Source organism: Theropithecus gelada, chromosome 14 (genome assembly GCF_003255815.1).
Source record: "Theropithecus gelada isolate Dixy chromosome 14, Tgel_1.0, whole genome shotgun sequence".
NCBI lineage: Eukaryota > Metazoa > Chordata > Mammalia > Primates > Cercopithecidae > Theropithecus > Theropithecus gelada.
The window spans coordinates 111,702,806-111,724,149 of NC_037682.1; the positions used below are offsets into that span (position 1 = coordinate 111,702,806).

At 50.6% G+C, this 21,344-nt stretch overlaps 2 protein-coding genes across 2 annotated transcripts in view; one reads left to right on the top strand and one right to left on the bottom strand.

Annotated features, from left to right (window-relative positions):
- Positions 1–20,689, bottom strand: part of TRIM29 (tripartite motif containing 29) — a 77,384-nt gene extending 56,695 nt beyond the window's left edge. Inside the window, exon 1 of the mRNA XM_025356213.1 lies at positions 20,372–20,689. The gene's annotated coding sequence lies outside the window, so the exon portion shown is untranslated. The remainder of the gene's footprint in view (positions 1–20,371) is intronic.
- Positions 4,243–5,934, top strand: LOC112605972. The gene is given in 7 exon segments (XM_025355837.1): positions 4,243–4,442; positions 4,562–4,652; positions 4,928–5,065; positions 5,067–5,348; positions 5,350–5,385; positions 5,387–5,831; positions 5,834–5,934. Coding segments are annotated over 7 exon segments (1,293 nt in total).
- Positions 20,690–21,344: the final 655 nt, after the last annotated feature.

Below are 21,344 nucleotides of genomic sequence, written 5' to 3' on the forward strand. Positions count from 1 at the left end.
TCTGGCTTGGCAGGGTTTTGTTTTGCTTTTTCCTTTCAGCATTTTAAAGATGCTGCTCCACTGTGTTGAGAAGCTGGTCATGATCTGTAACATCGTTCTTCTCTGGATGCTTTCAATGTATTATCTTTATCTTTGGATGTCAGCAGCTTAAACATCAGGTGCCTAGGTATGGTTTTCTATGTACTTACCTTGCCTGGGGTTCACTGAGTTTCTTTAATTGCTAAATTAATGTCCTTCACCTAATTTATGAAGTTTGGGTCATTATTTCTTTAAACATTTGTCTTACTCCTTCTCTTTCTCCTCCTTTCCTTCTTTAACTCCAGTGACATTCATCTCAGACTGCTTGATATCCCACAGACCTTTGAAGTGCTCTTCATTATTCTTTAAAATTTTTTTGTTTGTCCTTGGGATAGAATTATTTTTATTGGTCTAGCTACAAGTTCACTAACTCTTTTTCCTGCCACCTCCAATCAGATGTTAAACCCATCAAGTAAATTTTTTATTTTTTTGTGCGGTCATTTTTGATTCTAGAATTTCCATTTGGTTCTTTTATTATAGGATTTATTTTTCTGCTGATATTTGCCATCTGTTCATTCATAATCCATATTTTTTTTTACATTCTCAAATATTTATAAGAGCTGCTTTAAAATCTTTGCTAATTGCAACAGCTGGATCATCTCAGGGTTGGGGTCAATTGAATGCTTTTTAGTTGAATATGGGCCATGTTCTGTTTCTTTGCTTGTCTGTGAGTTCTGATTAGATACTGGACATTATGAATGATATGTACTAGAGACTCCAGATTCTGTCATATTTCTTTGAAGGTAATTTTTTCTTTTTTTAACTTTTATTTTAGGTACATGTGAAGATTTGTTACATAGGTAAACACGCATCATGGGGGTTTGTTGTACATATTATTTCATAACCCAGGTATTAAGTACAGTAACCAATAGTTATCTTTTCTGATCCTCTTCCTCTTCCCACCCTTCCTCCCAGGTAGACCCCAGTGTCTGTTCTTTCCTTCTTTGTGTTAATAAATTCTCATCATTTAGTTCCCACTTAGAAGTCAGAACATGCAGTATTTGGTTTCCTGTTCCTGCATTAGTTTGCGAAGGAAAATAGCCTTCCGCTCCATCCATGTTCCCACAAAAGACATGATCTTGTCATTTTTTATGACTGCATAGTATTCCATGGTGTATATGTACCACATTTTCTTTGTCCAATCTGTCATTGATGGGCATTTAGGTTGATTCCATGTCTGTGCTATTGTGAATAGTGCTGCAATTAACATTCATGTGCATGTGTCTTTACGGTAGAATGATTTATATTTCCCTGGGTATATACTCAGTAATGGAATTGCTGGGTCAAATGATAGTTCTGCTTTTAGCTAGAAGAGTAATTTCTAATGCTGCTGTTAGTTAACTTTTCTAGACTCAGACTCCAAACTCTGTCTCTCCTGTGGTGAGCAACATCTGAAACCTTTGCTCAGTTCCTTCAGCTTCTAGCTGCTGCTTTTTTGCCAAGCTGCCTGGTGTCTCCCTCATGCTTGACAGGTTAGTTTAATAGCTTAGCAATCAACCAAGGATTTGAGCAATTTTACATTAGATTTCAGGGTTCACGCCCTCTGCAGTTCCCTCCCTTTCAGCATTCCCAATTTTCTGATTGCTCTGCCTGATACCTCAAACTAGTAAGTCTGCAGCTTCTGCCACTGAACCCACCCATGTGGTGTGCCCTCAGAAAAAGGCTGCAAACTCCTAAGTCTCACTCTTTGCAGTTCATTTTTTCATGGGCGGACATCCCTTCAGTTTCTGCCTGCATTTAATCATTCTCCAATGTCTTCAGACAAATGGGTTTTAAAAAATATTTTATCTAGATTTTATAATTGTTACCTGCTGGTGGTGGCTGCTTAGGGAAAGGAGAAGGAAGGAGGAAGGGTTAGTACAAAAAATCTATTCTTTCATTACTGAAAGCCAGAACTTTATTGTCCCTTTTACACAGTAGGAAACTGAGGCCCAGAGAACCAGCGTGACTGACCCAAAGTCTTGTGGCTAATAATCAACTTTAGTATCCAAGTCTTGCTCTCGTTGATTGATGGAGGCAGGTGATCCTCTGATTTTTTCTATCTTGAAATGCCTCCATCTTCCTCTCTCTTCTCACCCCTCAAACAGATTTACCCTGGATCTTGTGTGAAGTGTGAACACTTTACTAACTGTCCATTCACAAACTGCACTTGCCGTTTTCTCCAGTTGCCAGTACAACTCATGGGGCATGATGCTGGCTGTTGGCCACACAGATGCTGGGTAAGACCCATGGTAGGAATAGTGATGCCACCAGTAGCACCCTGGCCATAGCGGGCAGTTGATTACCAATTGTACTGGGAAGGCAGAGGGAGGTACTGTAAACAGGATCTTGGGCCATGAGTGTTGAGTTTTTTCCTGAATCTGCTGCATAATCATTAGGAGACCCGATACAATTCTAATTATCACTCTAAACGTCAGTTTCTTAGGTGTGTAGTTGAATGATAATTCACAGTAGTATGGTATTGTTCTGAAGATCAAACAGAAGAGTATACATGCTTTGTAAACTAAAGTTCACAAATATGAGTCCTCCCAGTTGTTATCAGTGCCTGGTGAGGATGGCGGATGGTGAACCTGGCCACATAGGCACAGCAGTTATTGCCAGCAACCGGGGCAGAGGGAAGCCTCCAGGGTAATTCTCCGAGAGTTAAACTGGGTGGTCAAACTCACACAGGAAGGGTATAGAGGTGGCCCAAGAGACTATCCGTAAATTTGAAGCTGAAAAGATGTGGAAACGTCCAAGTTTAGTCACAGTCACAGCGACGAGGGTGTACACAGAGAGGCTGGACTGGTTTGTGATCATAACTGGAAATAAGAAGCCCGAGTGTTTGAGCCCTGTTTGGAGAGTGACTGTGGTCATCAAAAAGTGATTTCGGGCAGAAAGCCAGAAAAAGAAAGGGAGTGTTTTCATATGATCCCGCAGTTCCTGGGGGAGCCCTACCACATATCTGGTGAACAGGGACACTTTAGGCACCAGCGAGGCATGTTCTGTTGGAGGACAGGGAACTTCAGGGGGCCTCCCCAGTGACTTCCGGTGACACTTCACAAGGATGGATGAACCATCATTTGTTCTGAATCCAAGCCCACTGAGGTGCCTGGAGACGTAGTCAGCATCCCAGAGAAGCACCATATTTGGCAGACCCGCATACTGGACACTCTTTCCATTAATCACAGTCACAGCTAACATGCTTGGCACAGGCACCGTTCTAGCACGTGTGTGTGTGTCTGCCAAATATTTGTGAGGTTGTCTCGCAACAGCTCTGTGAAAACCTTACATACTACATTGACGTTATGCTTTCTTTTTCAGTCTCCTGGAAGTTTGTTTATCAGGAATCAGTTCCCCGAAGACAGACTGCCTCTGATTCTACAGACAGAAGCAAGCTTCGGGGTCTGAAATCAATGAACGAACTACGGATTGGGGCGTCCCCAGCCCCCACATACACACTTTCGGGGGCTACTCCCTTTTGAGGGCCTGATGTGGGGTCCAGGCAGGCACCCGACTGGACGTCTCTACATTGGCTGTGGACATAGTGGTACTGGTGATGGTCACAGCTTACCTATGATGTGGCACATCTGGTGAGAGCCTCAGGCTGGGAACACCCTGGGGTGGGGAAGGGATCTCTGAGAAGAGAGAGGGTCTGCAAGCCAACAAGTGATGGCCTGGGGCGGCTTCAGGAGTAGGGAGGGGCTGGACCGATGCCCGAATCCCACATATGTGTGTAACGCTTTGGAGTTCGCACTTGTGCGACCATGTTTCACCATCGCCTCCTGGACTTCTCAGGAGTCTCCTGACTGCTCTCCATAGGGCAACTCCAGCTCACTCCCAAGTCACCCGCCACCCAGCAGCCAGAGGGATCTTTCCGAACATAAATTCCCTCTCGCCACCACCTCCCTCCTTCACACCGTGCCCAACCTAAGTCCCTTCAGGAGAGAGACTCAGGCCTGGAGAGAGACGCTCCAAAGCCCTGCAAAGTCTGGCCCCGCCGCGGCACCCTCAGAGCCCAGCGTGTAGAGGGCGCTTAGTGCGTGAGCGACGGTCGTTCCCCGCGACTCAGCCAAGCGGCATCCGCACACGCCCCTAGCCTAGGAAGCGCATCAGGTGAGCCCGCTCAAGCTGAAACGCTGCACAAGCTATGTCGTCCTTCTCTCCGCCGCGAATGCGGGCAGGATGCTAGCGAAAGACCTGGCAAAGGGGGCGCCAAGGGGGCGCAGTCGGGGCGCTGAGCGGGTGAGGAGGGGACAGGGAGAGGGACGCGGAAGGTACGCGGTCGGGGCGCGGAGTGGGACACGGGGAGCTACCCCAGAGGCGTGTGGACAAGGCGCGGTCGAGGCGCGGAGCCGGAGCGCGCCCCCCGTGTGGCCAGGCCGGTAGGCGCGACGGCCGGGGCCCTGGGGGCGGTGGGAAGCGCGCGGCGCCCGGGCTCTCAGCGTTCCCTGGCCTGCCCCGGCTCGCTCGGCTTTGATGACTGTTTCCGCTCCCCATAAAGGCCTGTTTCATGGCCAACGCCCCCATGGGCTTTACGTCTGCCCTCGGGCTCCCTGCGGGCGTCAGAGGGCCGTGGTGAAACTCCCCGTCCGGTCAGGCCGTTCTGGCTCTAAAGGGAGGTCCAGGGAGTGTGTGCGGGCGGCGTGCTCCGTGCTGGGCTTTGTGCCGAGCCCTGTTCATTGCATATCCCGGTTTCTGTCCCTGGGTGCGTTTCCCTGGCCCTGGCCCTGGCCACTTCCCCTCTTTGAGCGTGGGCACTGTGTTTATTAGTTCATTTCCCATCCCCACACCAAGCACTGCCTGGCACAGAGCAGGCACTCAGCAAAGGCTTGCGGGATGTGCAGACCAGACCGTTTAATGCTCGCAGGTGCCCTCTGCGGTGGGCATTACTATTTCCAGCATCCTCACGAGGGATCTGGAATCCGCGGGGGTCCCCTCTCCAGGATCGTGCAGCCTGTGGAAGGCAGCAGGGGCCGGGGTGCCGAATGGATCGAATGAGCTTCTCGGGGGATTCCCTGAGCTTGGTGAACTAAGAACCCACCCTGACGGTCAGGCCTAACCCCACTGCCAATAGCAGAGCAGCACTAGGCGGAAATGGGCTGCCTGTGCCTGGCACCGGGAGCGGCAGAGGCGGCCACCCCTGTGGAGGTAGCGCCCGCAGTGCCGAGCTCCTGTGCCTGGGAGGACGCGGGCACTGGGCGACCTGCAGTCGGGCAGAGCTCCCTGGCTTTCTCACAGCGCGGCTCGCAGGAAACAACGCTGTCCCATGCCACAGTGAAGTAAGGAAGGCTATGGCTGCTCTCAGCCAGAGGCGGGTCTGGGGGATGGGGGCCACAGATGCCCCGGGAGCCCCTGGACCCTCTGGAGGGTCGGGTGGGGGAGGGGAGATTTCTGTCTTGACCACACACTTGTAACCCATTCTTGGCACACTGGGGTACCTTGCCCGCAGGTAGTGCTCTGTTCTCGGGGAGAGGGCACAACCTCTAACCCTCTGACCGAGGCTCTCTGCCTCTCACAAGGAGCCCCCAACACACTGGTTTTCCTCACAGCCTGCCCCAACTGCTCATCGGAACCTGGAGCCCCCTTCCCTGCCCCAACTGTCCCTCCGTGGACCCCATTACCCTACTTTCTGTCGAACCCAACTGCCCTATCCTTTATGCAGGCTGTTGGGGGCAATGGTGGTGAGCATAGGCTATGGAGTCAGATGGCCTGGGTTCAAATCCTGGCTCTGCCATGTTCTGACTGTGTGACCTTGGGCCAGTTTCTTTACTTTCTGCCTCAGTTTTCTCATCTGTAAAATTGAAGGAATGGTGGCATCTATCTCATAGGGCGGCTGTGGGGGTTATAGCAGGCACACTGCCACAGGCACAATGAATGTCAGCTCTTGCTGCCAACCTCCGCCACACAACACACAGCTTAGTAACTTTACCCTCACCCAACACATAACACCTAGCTTGTCCCTTATAATGAGCTCTCAGCCTAAATCAGTGCCTTCAGCAAACCTGTGGCGCAGGGCAGGTGGTAAGGTAGACAAGATCCTGGGGAAGACTCTCTGACTCCACAGAGGCAGTGCTGGCTGCAGCTGGGATTTGGCCCAGATGTTTAAGAGCCAAGGACTAAGCAATGCCTGCATTGCCTGCTATGTGCATATGTCCAGCAGGACAGCAGTGTCAGGCCACTGGCCAGTGGGGACCATCCTCTGAGCTGGTCATACGAACACCCTAGGAAAGAGTCCACCCCATCTTTCATGCTCTATCACTGCTCGGCCTAGCTAGGCCAGGCGCACGGGCCTAAGCCCCACCCTGGAGATGGTGGTTGGAGCAGTGTTTGAGGTCACAGATGGAGGAATGTGACCTCCAGCCCAGTTTCGACTCTGCTCTTTGCCAGTTTAGTCTTGCCCAAGTCACTTGGGTTCTCCACGCCTATGATCTCCTCTTTAAAATGGAAGGGAGAGCTGGGCATGGCGGTTCATGACTGTAATCTCATTGCTTTGGGAGGCTGAGACGGGAGGATCGCTTGAGGCCAGGAGTTCAAGACCAGCCTGAGTAACATGATGAGACTCCCCATCTCTCAAAAAAAAAAAGAAAAAAGAAAAATACTTTGATTGTTTTGTTTTTTGTTTTTGTTTTTAATGAGCAGGGCATGGTGGTGTGTTCCTGTAGTCACGGCTACGCAGGAGGTTGAGGCGGGAGGATCAGTTGAACCCAGGAGTTCAAGACCAGCCTGGGCAACACAGCGGACCCTATCTCTATAAAAATAAATTAAACAAAATGGAAGGGAAACAGTCCATCTCTATGCCGGGTGCTTGGTCATGGGGGAAGGAAGGGGAAGAGGCAGAGAAGGAAGCAGGAGAGGCAGCACCAACACCTCTTCCCACCTGTGGGAGGTCCTGCTCTCTCATTGGCTGGAGCTGGGCTTGCCAGAAAGTCAGATGTGGCCAGTCATCTCTCTCTTGCCCCACCTGAGGTGAGCTCTAACTATACCTTCTCCATCTCAGAAATAAATGTGGCCTTTGGGTGGGGACACTCAACAGTCAACTCCCCTGCTTCCCATGAGGCAGCGTTGCAGAAACCTAGATTCAATCCCTACTGCACCAGTCCCTTATTAACTATGTGACACTGGACAAGATGTAGCCTCTCTAGCAGTGGCCAACTTTGTTTGGCTCTTGTTACACGCCAGGCCCTTGAGCAAGTACTTGCCCCCATCCCTGCAACAACCCTACGAAGTAGCCCATCTCACAGGCAAGAAAACGGAGGTTCCAAGAGGTCATGAATGTAAGTTGCCACAATCACACAGCTGGCAAGTGGGAGAGTTAGAAGGTAGATGGTGGCGGAGTCTGGGCATTGGCATGTCACCCTCCCAGAGCACTGGGATGGGGAAAGGAGGCCTCTGTGGAAAGTCTGTGTCCTACACAGGTGGGAACTCAACGCTGGTTCTGGGTTTTTTGCCGCATCCCCTGTCGCGGGAAACCAAACTGTGGTTCCTCGATCTCACCACAGGGTGTCTCCACGCCACTGCTGAACCACCCGAGGCCCATGGTACCTTTGGCGCAGCCCTTCCTCCTGTGGGACTGGCTGCAGCCCTCCTGCTCCTGTGTGGCCTGTCTGTGCCTGTCTTTTCTTCAGCGGGGACAGGCTCTGACTCCTCTGGGAAGCGTGAGGGCTGTCACTGACCCACACCCCCTGCCTTGTGGGGTTCGGCGGAGTGGCGTGGAACAGAAGTGCTGCTTTTCCTGTGGCCTCCTATCAGCCTCCCCCAAGTTCCCCCACACTGTCCTGTGTCAGGAGTCACAGTCAGCACCTCAGTCTCCAGGAGTCACGGCGACAGAGCTGTGGGGAGATCCCATGCCCTCCCATGGGGGACCTTGACCTGCCTAGAGAAGGGGGCTCGTGCCACCTGCATGGGGCCCCTCCCGAATCTGACTTGGTAACTGCGGACCTCTGTGTCGCTTCCTCTTCTCCGCAGCCCATGCTGCCGTGAACGTCCCCCTGTGAGAGTTGTTAGAAGGGGGTTAATTACCTCCTTTTGGGAGCTTCAATGAAACCATGTAGGTAAAAAACATCTTGCAAGCTCTTTCTTGCAATAGAAATGTTACTTGCCAAAAATAGGGAAATGGGGGCAAAGTCAAATGACTGTCCCAAAGCCACTCAGCAAGTCAGTGGTGGCCACAGTCTTCCTGATCCCAAGCTAGCAATTCTCCCAAGAAATCACACTTGACTTTGGGGTGGGCCTCCTCTGTGTGAACCTAGTCCAGGATGTTGAAAGGGCACAGAACAAAGATCCTGGGGAGGAGGAGGAAGCTGGGGATGAAGGAGTTAAGGGGGCCTGGAGCCGGGATGGCTAAAGGCTATTAACAGACCAGTATGAGAGGATAAGGCCAGCAAGGGGCCTGGCTTTAATTAGGCCCCCAAGGCCATCTGGAGAACCAGACACTGGAGATGGGTTGGTTTTATGGGGGCACATGGCATAAATTATAGGGGCATTAATGGGGTGGAGGGGTTCTTCCCACAGTGCTTCTGAAAGGGGTTGCATGGGGGGTCCTCTTCCCTAGCAGCCTGGGCCAATCCCATCTGCTCCAGCCTCTGCTGTCTCCCTGCCAGCAGTACAATACCCTCCACAGGAACTGCCCCCGGAGGCATCTGAGAGCATGCTCCAGCACTCAAAGGAAAGAGAGACCCTCTGCTGCCCAGATAGGAGCCACATCAGGACAGTGGCACTGCCTGGAGCCATCATATGATGGGCGACCCAACATCTGGCTCAACCAATCCTCAACAGCCAGCCAATGGAGAATGGTCATGGCCCATTTGTCTCCAAGTCAACTATAGGACTTGAACAGTCATCGGATCACACCCTGGATGGTGAGGGGCTTGGTGACCATCCTGTCCAAACATGTCAGCAGAAGCCTAGGGATACACAGCTAACTGACCCCAGTGCTGGACTTGAACCCTAGACTCCTCACACTTGAGCCAGTACATTTTCATGACCACTCACCATCATCACACAGCCTCTCTGGGTCTCAATCTTTTCATCTAACAATCGCTGTTTGGCCTCCCTCCCAGCTGAAATGGAATGAAACATCAACTGCAAAAGGCTTTGAAAAGTTAAAACCACAACACAAGTGACTGCAGCATTATTGAAGTTTTGTGAGCAGAAGTTGGGGAGCCCATGGAGTTTCCCAGGAAGGGGCTAGTGGTTCTGCTCTGTGGAGGAGGCCAGCTGACGCCACTGGCCCTCACAGGCCCTCTTCATTTCAGCTCTGCTCAGGGACTCAGGTAGTGCTCAGCCTGAGCACAATCGTTAGGAGGGTGGGTCATTCTGAAAACAAAAACCTCTTTTTGTTCTTCCAAAGCCCATCAAACATGATTTTCAGTCACCCCACTGGGGGACTTATCCCCATCATTGCATCCCAGTCTTGCAAGGGATAGGAAGTAGGATGTGGGGAGCAGGGATGAAGAGTTGATAACCAATTGTTCCACCACTTTATATACAATCTTAGCTAGTCAGAAAACAACCGAAGCAATGTCTGGCAAGTTCGAGGTACATATCTCAAATGCAGCAATTTCTCTTCTAGAAATCTACCCCTCAGTTATATTAGCACAGATGTCTTTGTACAAGACTGTTCATTGCAGCTTTGTTTGTAATAACAAAGACTGAAAGCAACCTAAATGGCTCTCATTAGGGGATGCAGCAAATAAATTGTGGTACCCATACTATATAACACCAGGCAAAGAATGAAGTAGATTTCTATGTGTATACAAATGCAGTCGATTTATGTTACATAAATATATTGTTATGTTACATAAATATATTGTTACAAACAAGTTGTATACGGAACAGTGGAGATACTATGTTCCTGTTTATGCCCAAGAAAAGAAGGTACATGTAAAGCATAAGAAATTTCTGAATGATACCCAAATTCTGTTAATAGTAGTTGCCTGCAGGTTGAGAGACAAGTGACTTCCGGTTAAGAGGGACTTGCTTTTCATTATATTCCTATTTTAGAATATGTATATGTTCCACTTTTTCAGTTAAATGGAGAAAGAGAGTTAAAAAAAAAAAAAAAAAAGAAGTCTGTCTAGAAAAATAACTGCTTGGATGTAACCACATTTCTGCACTCCATCCACCTTCTGCCTTCCAAGTCTTGCCCCTGCTCCCTTGCACAGCTCTGACCCACTCCAGCCAATAAACCTCAGCTTTCACCATAGCCACAAGCCTTGGGGAAAGCTGCCCTTCATTCTGCAAGGACTGAGGCCTCCATGTCATGCCCAGCTGCAAGAAGACTCAAGGGTCCCTGTACGAGGATCTCAGATGCTTGGAAAAGGGGCGTTACCCCAGGTGACGCCCTTTGTGCAAGCCAAGGGGCTTGGTTTCCTATTAAGCCCGTGGAAGGAGTGGCAGTTAAACACCAAGCTTCAAAGAGTTGAGGATTTTCAAAAATCGCTTTTGGGAATCTGCAGCTTTTATTGGAGGTGTCAGACATTAACGAGGGCTCTGGATTATTCCCAGCCTGCAGAGCCCTCTCTTCCTGTCTTCTCCGCCCCCACTCATTCCAGCAACCAGCTTCCCCGCTTTGATGAATCAGGAGAGACTGAGAGTTCAAGGGGCTATTTCTGTCCCACTCTCAGCCCACCTTCTCCCCCTTTTGCTTCAAGAAGGTATGGAAGCTGAAAGGACCCAAGAAAGGGGAAGAGGGGAGCGAACCCAAGGGAAGGGCTGGGGAGCAGGTTCAGACACAGGCAAAAGAATCCAGCCTTGCTTACTTGCTCCTCTGGAAACAGTTTCATGGCAAAGAATTAGGAATTCTGGAGCCGACCCTTTGCCAGCTGGGATGGAACCCTCAATGCACAATCGCCCCCTCTGGGCATGATCATGCTCTTAGATATTTTGAGATCCTTAAATGGAAGGAGTTGTAGGAACTCCATTTTGTCCAAATACGTAGTTACATATGAGCTTTTCTTGACCGCATTTTCAATGCTGGTTGAGGTCCCAGTCTTAGGATGTACCTAGTGAACATGAAAGGTAAGTGGCATATCCAAAACAAAGGGGCGCCTTCCAATTCACTTGGAACAGACAACACACTCAGACGTATTTGTGGAATGAATGCATGCATTCGTGTATGCATGAATGAATGAATGAACCTGTTTTATCTTTTATTTACAAAATGACATTAGATTAGATGTTAGAAATTAGACACTGGATTAGATTAGACATTTAGTTTAGACATTAGAAATTACTCCTGCTGGTTAGGGATTGGAATCTCTGAAAAGACTATACCATGAGTTGTTAAAGGAGAGATCCCCTGTCCTACTCAAGTTTCAATAAATGATGGATGCGTGGATGGATGGATGGATGGATGGATGGATGGATGGATGGATGAGTGGAGGAATATATAGTATTTTGACCCCTGGAGATGTAGGGGAAGAATAAGACAAACATATATCAAGTTAGTTCTGCCTGAGGCAGGAGGATGGACAAGATGACCTGTTGGGTCTGTTTCCAACCCAGGTATTAATATCTATAGCCAGAATGGGCAATCAGAAATATTTGTATCTAGACCCTGAGAATATGTCATTACTTAGGTTTCTTAAAAGTTATTTTTTGCTAACTTGTGAACGGCCCTCAGGAAATTCAGTCTCTCACACTGGGGCAGGGTGGTCATCTCCACTGCTGGCCCCTAGAGCCCTCTTCTGATGCCAGTAACCATGGTGACTCAACACGGCCACCCATCACAGTCCAGAGCTCCTCCATTCTACTCATAGAAATCCCCCAAAACAAATTGGGGAAAGAGTTCTGTGCTTTTCTGAACACCTTCTTCCTGGAGAACGTGTCCCAGGTCAAATATAGAGAAGTGAAATGGAGATATGCAAGGCTTATTGGTTCATTACACTTGAGGAGTAGGTAGATCTTAAGAGCAATACACTGGTGAAAAGTTCACTTTTTAACTTCCAAGAACCAACAAAGAAAGGAGCCCACCCGACATTGACCTTGAGATAGAATTCTGTCCCATTCTTCTCCAGACCTCTTTGTCTCTCTCTTTCACTTCCTATCCTTTTCCTAAAGTCCCTTCTTTCTGGTTCCCTGAACCAGTGTCCCTGCCCCATCCCTTCCCACAGAAAGCCCCTTATTGATGGCCTAGCTGGCATCAGTATGATGGAAACCCTTCAGTCTCCCATGAGAGAGCTGTGGTCAATGCCCTCAGTAGCCTAGAAGCAAGCCTGTCTCCATCCATGGTGAGCACTATTTTTTTCTCAGCACCAATTATCTGGTCTCTTATGAAGAAGGGCTATCTTTCTGAGCTTGTTTTTGACGCTGCCCCTTGTAAAACAATAGCCCCAGCATTAATTCATCTAAGGAGCATCACTCGCTCCTGAGCTTGGCTTATAGTAGAAGTGTCACCATGTCGATTGTTCAGTGTTCTAAACATCTGGAATGACTAATTGCAGTCAGACTAATTCCTAACATCCCCCGGATGAAAGGTAGGGAGGCCACCTGTGAATTCATTCTACCATAAGAATTATCACAGAGAATGATCCATCCAACTAGGTCCTGTCTCTGACAGGGGTATGGAGCATATGCTATTCTCATGATGTCCCATTGAAACACTAGTGGGGGATGCGTCCAATAGTTCTATTCCCCCAGTTGACATTTATGAATGACTTGATCCTTTGTAGTTTCCCCAATGTGTTCGTGCACACTGTGTCTTCTAAGCTAACTTTAGGAGGCCGAGAGTATTGTTGTCTCCATCACACAATAAGGAAGCTAAAATTCGGAGACTTGTCCAAGGTCATATAATTGATTAAAAGGCCAAGTAAAGCCTAGAACACAGGTGCTCTGACCCTCCTGGCTTCTCCCCTTTACTCCTTTAAGACATATATATATTTCACCTAGAAGCCATATTGGTACTGAGACTGCTACTACACCAGCTGAGAGTTCTAAAACCACTTTCCTCTTCTCCAGACAGGGCTAGAAGCTGGAGTTCCTGAAGCTGCAGAGAGACAAAGGCTAGCACTTCTGATCTCTAAAGCTTGGAAAGAAACCACATCATGAACAAAGACAGTTCACTGCATAATCTAGGGAGAGAGAGAAGAGGAGGAAGGGGAAGAGAAGGAAGGAAGGAAGAAAGGAAGGAAGGAAGGAAGGGAGGGAGGAAGGAAGGAAGGAAGGAAGGAAAGAAGGAAGGAAGGAAGGGAGGGAGGGAGGGAGGGAGGGAGTGGGGGGAGGGAGGGAGGGAAGAGAGGCCAGCAAACAATTCTCTAAAGATTTCTGGGAAATCACATACTCGATACAGAAACTGCACGCACACACATGTGCACACATGCATGCACACACACACACACTCCCCCCGACAGACACATCTGTATGAGGGTGTAATGGAACCAGCATAGGCTCTGGAGCCAGGTGGACCTGGTTAGTTTCCTGGCTCTAACATTACTGCTGTGAGTCTCTGAGTAAATCACCAGATCTCTCTAAGTCTCCTTTTTTTTTCATCTGTGAAGCAAGGGAATTAATACCCATCCAAAGACCTCAAAAAGCTCAAGTGAAATGTTGAGCCAGAGGCTGGAGGACAGAGGACTGGGGGATGTGCCCAGTGGGAGGTAGAAAAGCCAGCCCTAAGGGGAAAGAGTTTGAGACCCTCAGATAACCATCTTAGAAGTCACATTGAGGAAACCATTCTCCAGCATTCACAAACCCCAGAAGAAAGGTCACATTCTTTTCTCCTTACGATTTTGATACCAGGCCCAGTTTCCCCTCCCTCTTAAGAATCCTTTCCACCCATCACCACCCTAATGCTTCCTCCAGATTTGCTCAGAGGACTCTCAGTTGCCTCTATTCAGCCATGCTGATCTCACCCTTAGCTTCTTTCTGTGCCAGAACCAAAGTCCTGTGGATGGGTAAACCTGAGACAGGCCTGGGCCTTCTGGCCTGAGCTGGGCCTCTCAACAGCACACTGCAGAAACAGCAGTTGAGAAAGAGGGGTCTCACAGTTAGGGAGGATAGTGGAGGGCCTGGAGATGTCAACCCACAACTGAGATTTGAAAAGGTCCAGGGAGGGGAAAGGGCCAGGCCCACTGCACTCACTTTACTGACCAATGCCAAGGCCAAGGGCAAAACTAAGAGTCTGAGGTTGTTGAGCAAATAAGCTGAGCTGAGCCCGGAGTTCTGCAAGAGAACAAAAGGAGGTGGAGATGGTGGTAGCCACCAAGGGCCAGAGAGGGAAGCTGGGCATTGATGAGACGGACAGTCTGCAGCCACAGGTGCCCCTGGACATCAGTTCAGTGGACTGAGTCAGCAACCCAAGCTGGAGGCGTGGAGAAAGCAATTGGGCTGGAACAGGCCTCTTCAGAAATAAGCGTGGGTGACGAGCTGGGAAGGAAACAGAGGCAGCTACATCAAGCAGGCCCTGGGGAAACTCCAGTGTTAGTGGCCCAGCACTGTTGCCGTGTTCCCCAGGCAGCTTTGATCCCCACCACATGGAGCATCACCACGGGGGCGGGCAGTCTCTGTTTGGGGAGCCAGCCCCTCTCCTCCTTGCTGCCTCATTAAATCAGACCCTCCCCCACCCCCACTCTTCTTTGCACAATACCTTGGATTTTCTTCTGCCCCCAACTTCCCCACGACACCCCACCCTCACACTCCTTCTTATTCCAGCTTTTCTCCTCCCTGACTCAGCAAGCAAGGAGCTGCCTCATCCAAGCCTAGAAGGGCAGGAATGGACACCCTTTGAAGGCTCTTCCATGGCAACCTGCATCCAACTCCTGGCTGTGTGACCTGAAGCATTCCATGACTTCTCTGTGCATTGTTCCTTAAGAGAAGTGAAGAAGATTTCCACCAGCCCCTGTGCTCTGTAATTCTCATCTTCCATGCAATATTAGTGGGGATGGGATCTCCTATATTGTAGACACTGAGCCAAGGAGCTTCGAGGCACTTGAAGTTCCGAGAAGTTAAAGCAATTACCCAAGATTGCACAGCCAGGCAGCAGCTGAGCCAGGATTTAGAACTGTGATCTGTTTGCTTCAGGCCAGGTACACAAGAGCCTCGGCAGTTATTAGATGATTGGCTACAGATGATTTACAGATTTTTTTTTTTTTTTTTTTTTGAGATGGAGTTTCGCTCTTGTTGCCCAGGCTGGAGTGCAATGGCACAATCTCGGCTCACCACAACCTCCGCCTCCCAGGTTCAAGCAATTCTCCTGCTTCAGCCTCCCGAGTAGCTGGGATTACAGGCATGTGCCACCACGCCCAGCTAATTTTGTATTTTTAGTAGAGACAGGGTTTCCCCATGTTGGTCAGGCTGGTCTCGAACACCCGCCCCGGCCTCCCAAAGTGCTGGGATTACAAGCGTGAGCCACCGTGCCCGGCCCAGATGAGTATTTTAACAGTGACAGGGAGAGAAACTCAGTGGTGTGTGCTAGCTGTAACAGCTCGGGGTCCCCAAGGCTGGCTGGGTCTATTACTAGACTCTGTTCACTCACCTTGTTCCCCTTTCTCCCCTTGGACATGCACAGCCTATGCAGGATCCCCACAAGTAACAACAATGTCAGGAGGACCCACTGAATGGCCCTCTGGGAAATTTCAGCCCAGCTGATACACCCTTGGGGTCCTATGCAGGACCCTGATCTCCTCTGCAGGGAGCGACAGACAAGGACACAGCTCTCACTTCCTCTGCAACGGGCCCCTGCAGCCCAGAGCTTGGGGCAGGAGCCTGGGGGGATTGGCTTGCGAGGAAGTCCTGGGTTTCCTGGGCATCTGACTCAAGGCCTAATTCAAGGGAAAGTTGCCTCCACCCAGCCTGGGCCCCAGCTTTCTCCTGTTAATTGAGACAATGACCCAGCTCCCAGGACTGCTTCCAGCTTGAAAGGGGCTTTAAGATGCCGGGATGAAAGGCTGGGGTTGAGTACAAAGCAGCACAAGCTGTCCTGGCAGTGGGAGGCTGGCCCTGGGCCTTCTCCAGTGCCCCCATCCCAACCAGGGCTGAGTCACTTCCTCCCTTCTGGCTGGATTTCACCTCAGTCATCCAGACACATCTACCTCTGGAGGGGCGGGTGATGGGGGGTGGAAATGAGGGGACGGAGGGGCAGCGGATGGTCCCAGAGAGTCAGGCATGAACCTCAGTCACCACCAGAGGTCCCCATCCCTGGAGGAGAGGGAGGTGCTGAGGTCCTTGATGCTGGAGGAGCTGCGATCGCATCATAGCTGCATGACTCTGCTCTTGATGTGTCTGGAGGAGCAGGATGGCTCATCCATAAGCATCCTCTGTTACGCGTGAAGTAACCCAGGAACAAAGAGGCAAGGAGATTTCCCAAGGTCTCACTGCACATCTGAGGAAAGACCAGATCTGAAACCTGCAGGTTCCCGGAGCCCCTCCTATGGGCGCCCAGACCCCAGATCACTCACTCATGTACCTGAAGCTCTCCCACGAGCTCCGTAGCGCTGCCCTTTGTATTGCGGGGTCACCATAGAAGCTCAGACATGGTCTTCGCCTTCAAGGAATTTCTTTTGCTGCTAGACTAGTGTCTCGTTAGTACCTGGAAGGATCACTAGATATCTCAGGATTTAAAACAACAACCAAAGGGATGCTGAGAGGGAATGAGGCAGAGGTGAGAGATGCTAAGGAAGAGGGTTCCTGGGCTGGCCCCTGCCACCACATCAGCACCACGAGGTCCTCCAGGACATTCTCTGCCTGCCACCCTCAGGCGCATCCATTAGACTAAGCTTACCAAACCGGGCTTCTGGGGTTCTCTTGACCTGGGGGACCTCAGATCTTCCAGCTCCCAAGGGACTCATGTTTCCATTCAGCATTCAGCATTCAGACATGTAATCAACAGCCAGAGCCCACTCTGAGCCAGGTCCTGGGTTACAGACAAAGAAGTCATGGTCCTTGCCCATATAATGGAGAGGAACCATCTTCAGCCACTGGACTGAAAGTGGCCTGTGCTGAGCTGGGAGTTGGTGCAGGCAGGATGCTATGGGGGCCAGGGAAGGAAGTGCGATCGTGTTAACTCAAAGCACAGAAGACAACTCACTTGGACTTTGGAACCAAGACCCTTCCTCTTTCCAGTTTTGAGCCATCTCCCCCCAATTCAAGGCCTACCCTGTCATTCCTGACCTAGTGGAGGTCAAACTAAACCAGCCTGATTTAATGGAGCTCAAATCAAGCTCTAAGCAGTTTCTTCCACTGGGAGCTTTCTCGTCCTTGGAAACTCGCCAAGTGGAGATAATAATGGCATTAGTGGGTTGCGTGAAGTCTTAGGACAGCACCTAGGTAGGGAGCAGGTGCCTCAGTCATTCTTGTTCCTTTCCTCTTGGTACTTTCAAATCCACACGTATTAGCAAGCAATGGGAAGTGTTAGTGTAAACCGTGAAGAAGTCTCCAAAACCATGGGTGCTTAAAGCCCAGCACCCTAGCATGAGGGAGACTGTGCAGTGATGGTAGTAGAGGGCTTTACCACAGAGGAGGTGCAGGCCGCTCAGTTGTTTGAAGTGGCTTGGGTGGAGCTGGCCCAGAGGCAGGGGGCTCCCTGCAATGACCTCTCAGGTTCCCTTTTAGTTGGGCCCATCTGAAGGTTGCAGAGAGGGCACAGAGGGGTGGAGTGTAAGCGACCCGTGGGCTTGTTTTTGCTAGTTTTCTGGGTGCAGGGCTTACTCCTCCTGGCACTGGTCCTTCCTGGGGCCCCCGGCTCCAGCTTGTTAGTTTTAACTGGAACAATTTCCTTTGAACTCAGTTTGAATTAGCATCACCATGGCGATGGATCAGGGTTTTCACAAGTCGACCTGGTCTTCACCCCTTAAGCAATTAGTTCGTAGGAGAAAAGGAGAAAGAGGAGGAGGGAAGAGGGGAGGTGGGGGAGAAAATGGAAAGGAAGGGAAGGGGAGAGGAGGAAGAGGAAGAAAACTGGAGAAAGAGAAGTAATGGGGAAGGAGACGAGGACGACGCAGGAAAGATGATGAGGAGGAGGAGGAGCAGGAGGTGGAAGGTAAGGAGGCTGGGGAGGATGTGGCGGGAGGAGGGAGAAGGTAGGAAGTAGAGGAGGACCATTCTGCCAGGCTAAGCCCAGGGGCCTAGAGTACTCCAGGGGCCCTTGACCTTCCCAGCCTTTCCCACAGCCCCACCTACTGGGAGAAGCCAGAGAAGCAAGGGAACCAGATCTTTGACCTGCAGCCTGGGAGGAAGGACATTGTTCCGACTTTCTGCAGGGTCACCCAGAAGCCTGCTCGTGAGTAGTCAGCCCCCAGGCAGCAAGCCCACCTTCATTCAGCCTCTTTCTCCTGCAAGAGCAGGCTAGGAGGACGCAAGAGCAGGGGCTTCGAGTCTGAGAACTGAGGAGAGGTGGCGGGTCCCCTAGGTACTTGCCCTAGAACCTTGGGCAAGCCAGCAGCCTCTGTAAAATGGCAAGGATGGCTCCTCTTCCTCGGGTTCAGGGACGGAGTGTCAAGTGAGAGGGCTGGATGCTCACAGGGGGTTCTGTGCACTCAGAGAGCCCTGGCACAGACTCCATGTGGTCTCCAGCGGCTCATTACTTGCCTGCTTGTCAGCTCTCTCACTTGGCTGGGAGCTTCAGGGAGGCAGTGACTAGGTCTTCACCATCGTTGAATTTCTAGCCACTAGCACAATGCCTGTCATGTTACGTAGGCAATAAGTATTTTTCTGATGAATTAATGATTGATGAATTGTTGTTATTTTTCCCAAAAATGGGTGGTAAGAGTGGGGAAAGGAGACTAGCAAGCCTGAACCCACTAGAATTTGATAGAGATTGAGGATCTGTCTTTCTTCAGGACTCAGTATGTTCCCATGTCCTCCAAGAGGCCCTCCTGGATTTGCCACCCCCTTCCCCACCTCCCTAGACCTCTCACGCTAGAGCCCCACTGTGTTCCATGGCTCCTGCCATCATCCCCATCATCCCCATCATCATGCAGTATAATCATTGATTCACTCATCCATTTCCCCAGCTAGGTTAGCTCCATGAGAGAGGGTCTATGTCTGGTTCCCCCGGTCTTTGCACACTCCAGGCACAGAGCTGATGCTCTAACCATGTTTGTAAATACACAAACCTGAGTATTCCAGCCAGGGCCAGGTGTCAGGCTTTCGGAGGCCAGGAAAGGCAGTGCCTGGGAAAAACAAGCCTGTGAATGGAGAAGTCACCATGCAGCACGCCAAGTGGAAAACAGGCTAGGGAGAGAATGGAGGCTCCGGAGAGCCATCATTGATATCTACTCTACAAAGGACTGAGGAGGAGAGGTGTTTCCTGGGCCGCCAACCAGAACTCTGGCTATGAGATATTCAGAAAAGATTTAGGTTAGAAATCAGAATGACAGCCGGGCATGGTGGCTCATGCCTATAATCTCAGCACTTTGGGAGGCTGAGGCAGGAGGATCACCTGAGGTCAGGATTTTGAGATGAGCCTGGCCAACATGGTGAAACCCTGTCTCTACTAAAAATACAAAAATTAGCTGGGCGTGGTGGAAGGCACCGGTGTCATCACTATCTCCACCTGTCTTAAGAACCATCCTGCTTCTCCCTCTCTGTCCCCACGTCTTACCCTTTGGCTCCTGCCTGTTTCTCCTTTCACTCTTGTAACCTCCCTTCCCAGCCCTCACCACTGCTCCAGCCTCTTTTCCCAAGTCCTGCCTTGGCCTCTCTGCCTCTCCCTCCCTCCCCTTTCCTCCTCTGCTGCTCGTTATAAAAAAGAAATCTTTCTAAATACGCCAAAAATGCACTCATCCCCCAAGGACCCCTGTCTAGCACAAAGGGCTGGTTCTTTCTGGCCACTCCCTGTGGCCTCCTTCTTGCCCACTGCCTTTGAATCGTGGCCTCATTCACATGACTGGAAGGGCTAACAGGGCATTTTCCCACGTGTCCGGGTGAGGAGGAGGACAGGGTCGGGTGGTGAGTTGGATGAAGGAGGGTGGAGACAGGCAGCTGAGAATCTTCCCAAAATTTGGCTCATCCTCAGGGGAAACAAACTGCTTACTTGATGTCATGACTAACTCCTTGGAACCTACAGGAACCATTAGATATGTGGGAAAGGTTCGCTTTGGAAATCAGAATAACCATACAAACCATAAGGACAGCTACCATGTGGAATGTTTGGTCCCCACGGCACAAAGATTTGGGCTTCTTCCTGGGATGAGTTGGGATCCCTTTGGCATGGAGGCAGAGGGGGGCTCTGTGATTCCTAGGGGACCCTCTGAATGTGAGCACCCCTGGGATTCTGAAGGGAGCCCAGTGCTCCCTGCGCTCTGTCCTCCCACCCCACACCCCACCCTGTGCTCTCTGCTCTCTGGTCAAGTCCCTGGTCCGCGGGAGCATTGACCTAGAGTGTGGAAGCTCCTCCCCTCGAAAGCTGGGCTGACCTTGCTTCAGCTGAGTCCAGGAGAAAACACACATCTGACACATCCCAGGACTGGGGGAAGGGAGGCGGGAACAGAGGAGGGGAGCATCCAAGACCCTGAAGTCCCAGAAGGAGTCCAACCTTCTCACAGAGCCTGAAGGACAGGCATGGGCAGAGCGGGTGCAGGACCTCCAAATGGCTCTGCCCCTGAGCTGTGGAAGCTCCCGCAGGAGGCAGGTGGTGGGAGAAGGCCTTGGCCTCAGCATTCCCCTGCCCTTGTGTCCTCCTGTTCTGAATTTCCTAATCTCTTTCCTGCATGTCCCCTCAACAACTTCCCCTCCCTTCCCCACCCCACCCCACAGCAGCTGGGCTGCTGGAAGTCGGGAGTGTTTATGAGTTAATCAAAAACTCCTGTACTTTGCTCTTGAACTGCGGCCATCATTCCTTTGTCCCAGGGCAATGGGGTCAGTTCGATCTCCCTGAGCTTAAAGAGTGTGTAGCAAAGTAAAAGGGAAAAGTAGGGGAAGAAGAAGGGAATTTACATTTATCAAGGGCCCCTCGCTAAATATCAGGCCCTGGGCTGGGTGCTCAGCAGAGACCAAGCTCACAGCCGTGCTAGTAGCTGGGTGTTTCCATGTTACATTGAGGAAACCAAGGTGCAAAGACTTAAAGAAACATGCCCCAGATCTCATAAATATGAAGGAAAACGCTTTGAGGCTTCCAGTAGAGTTTGGAGGGTGTTCCTAACCCAAGATTGGGTTAAAAAAATTCCATGAATGTCCATAGAATATGGACAGAAAGCTGAGAATAGCTGCGATGTTCCAGCTTGGAAAGAAGCGGGGGGTGGGAAGAGCTGAGGGGAGGCAGGGGCTGCATGCAGACTGGGCTGCTATCCAGAGGAAGAGCCCCAAGGGGGATTGGGAAGGCTTTTGAGGTTGGAAATCATGGATGGAGG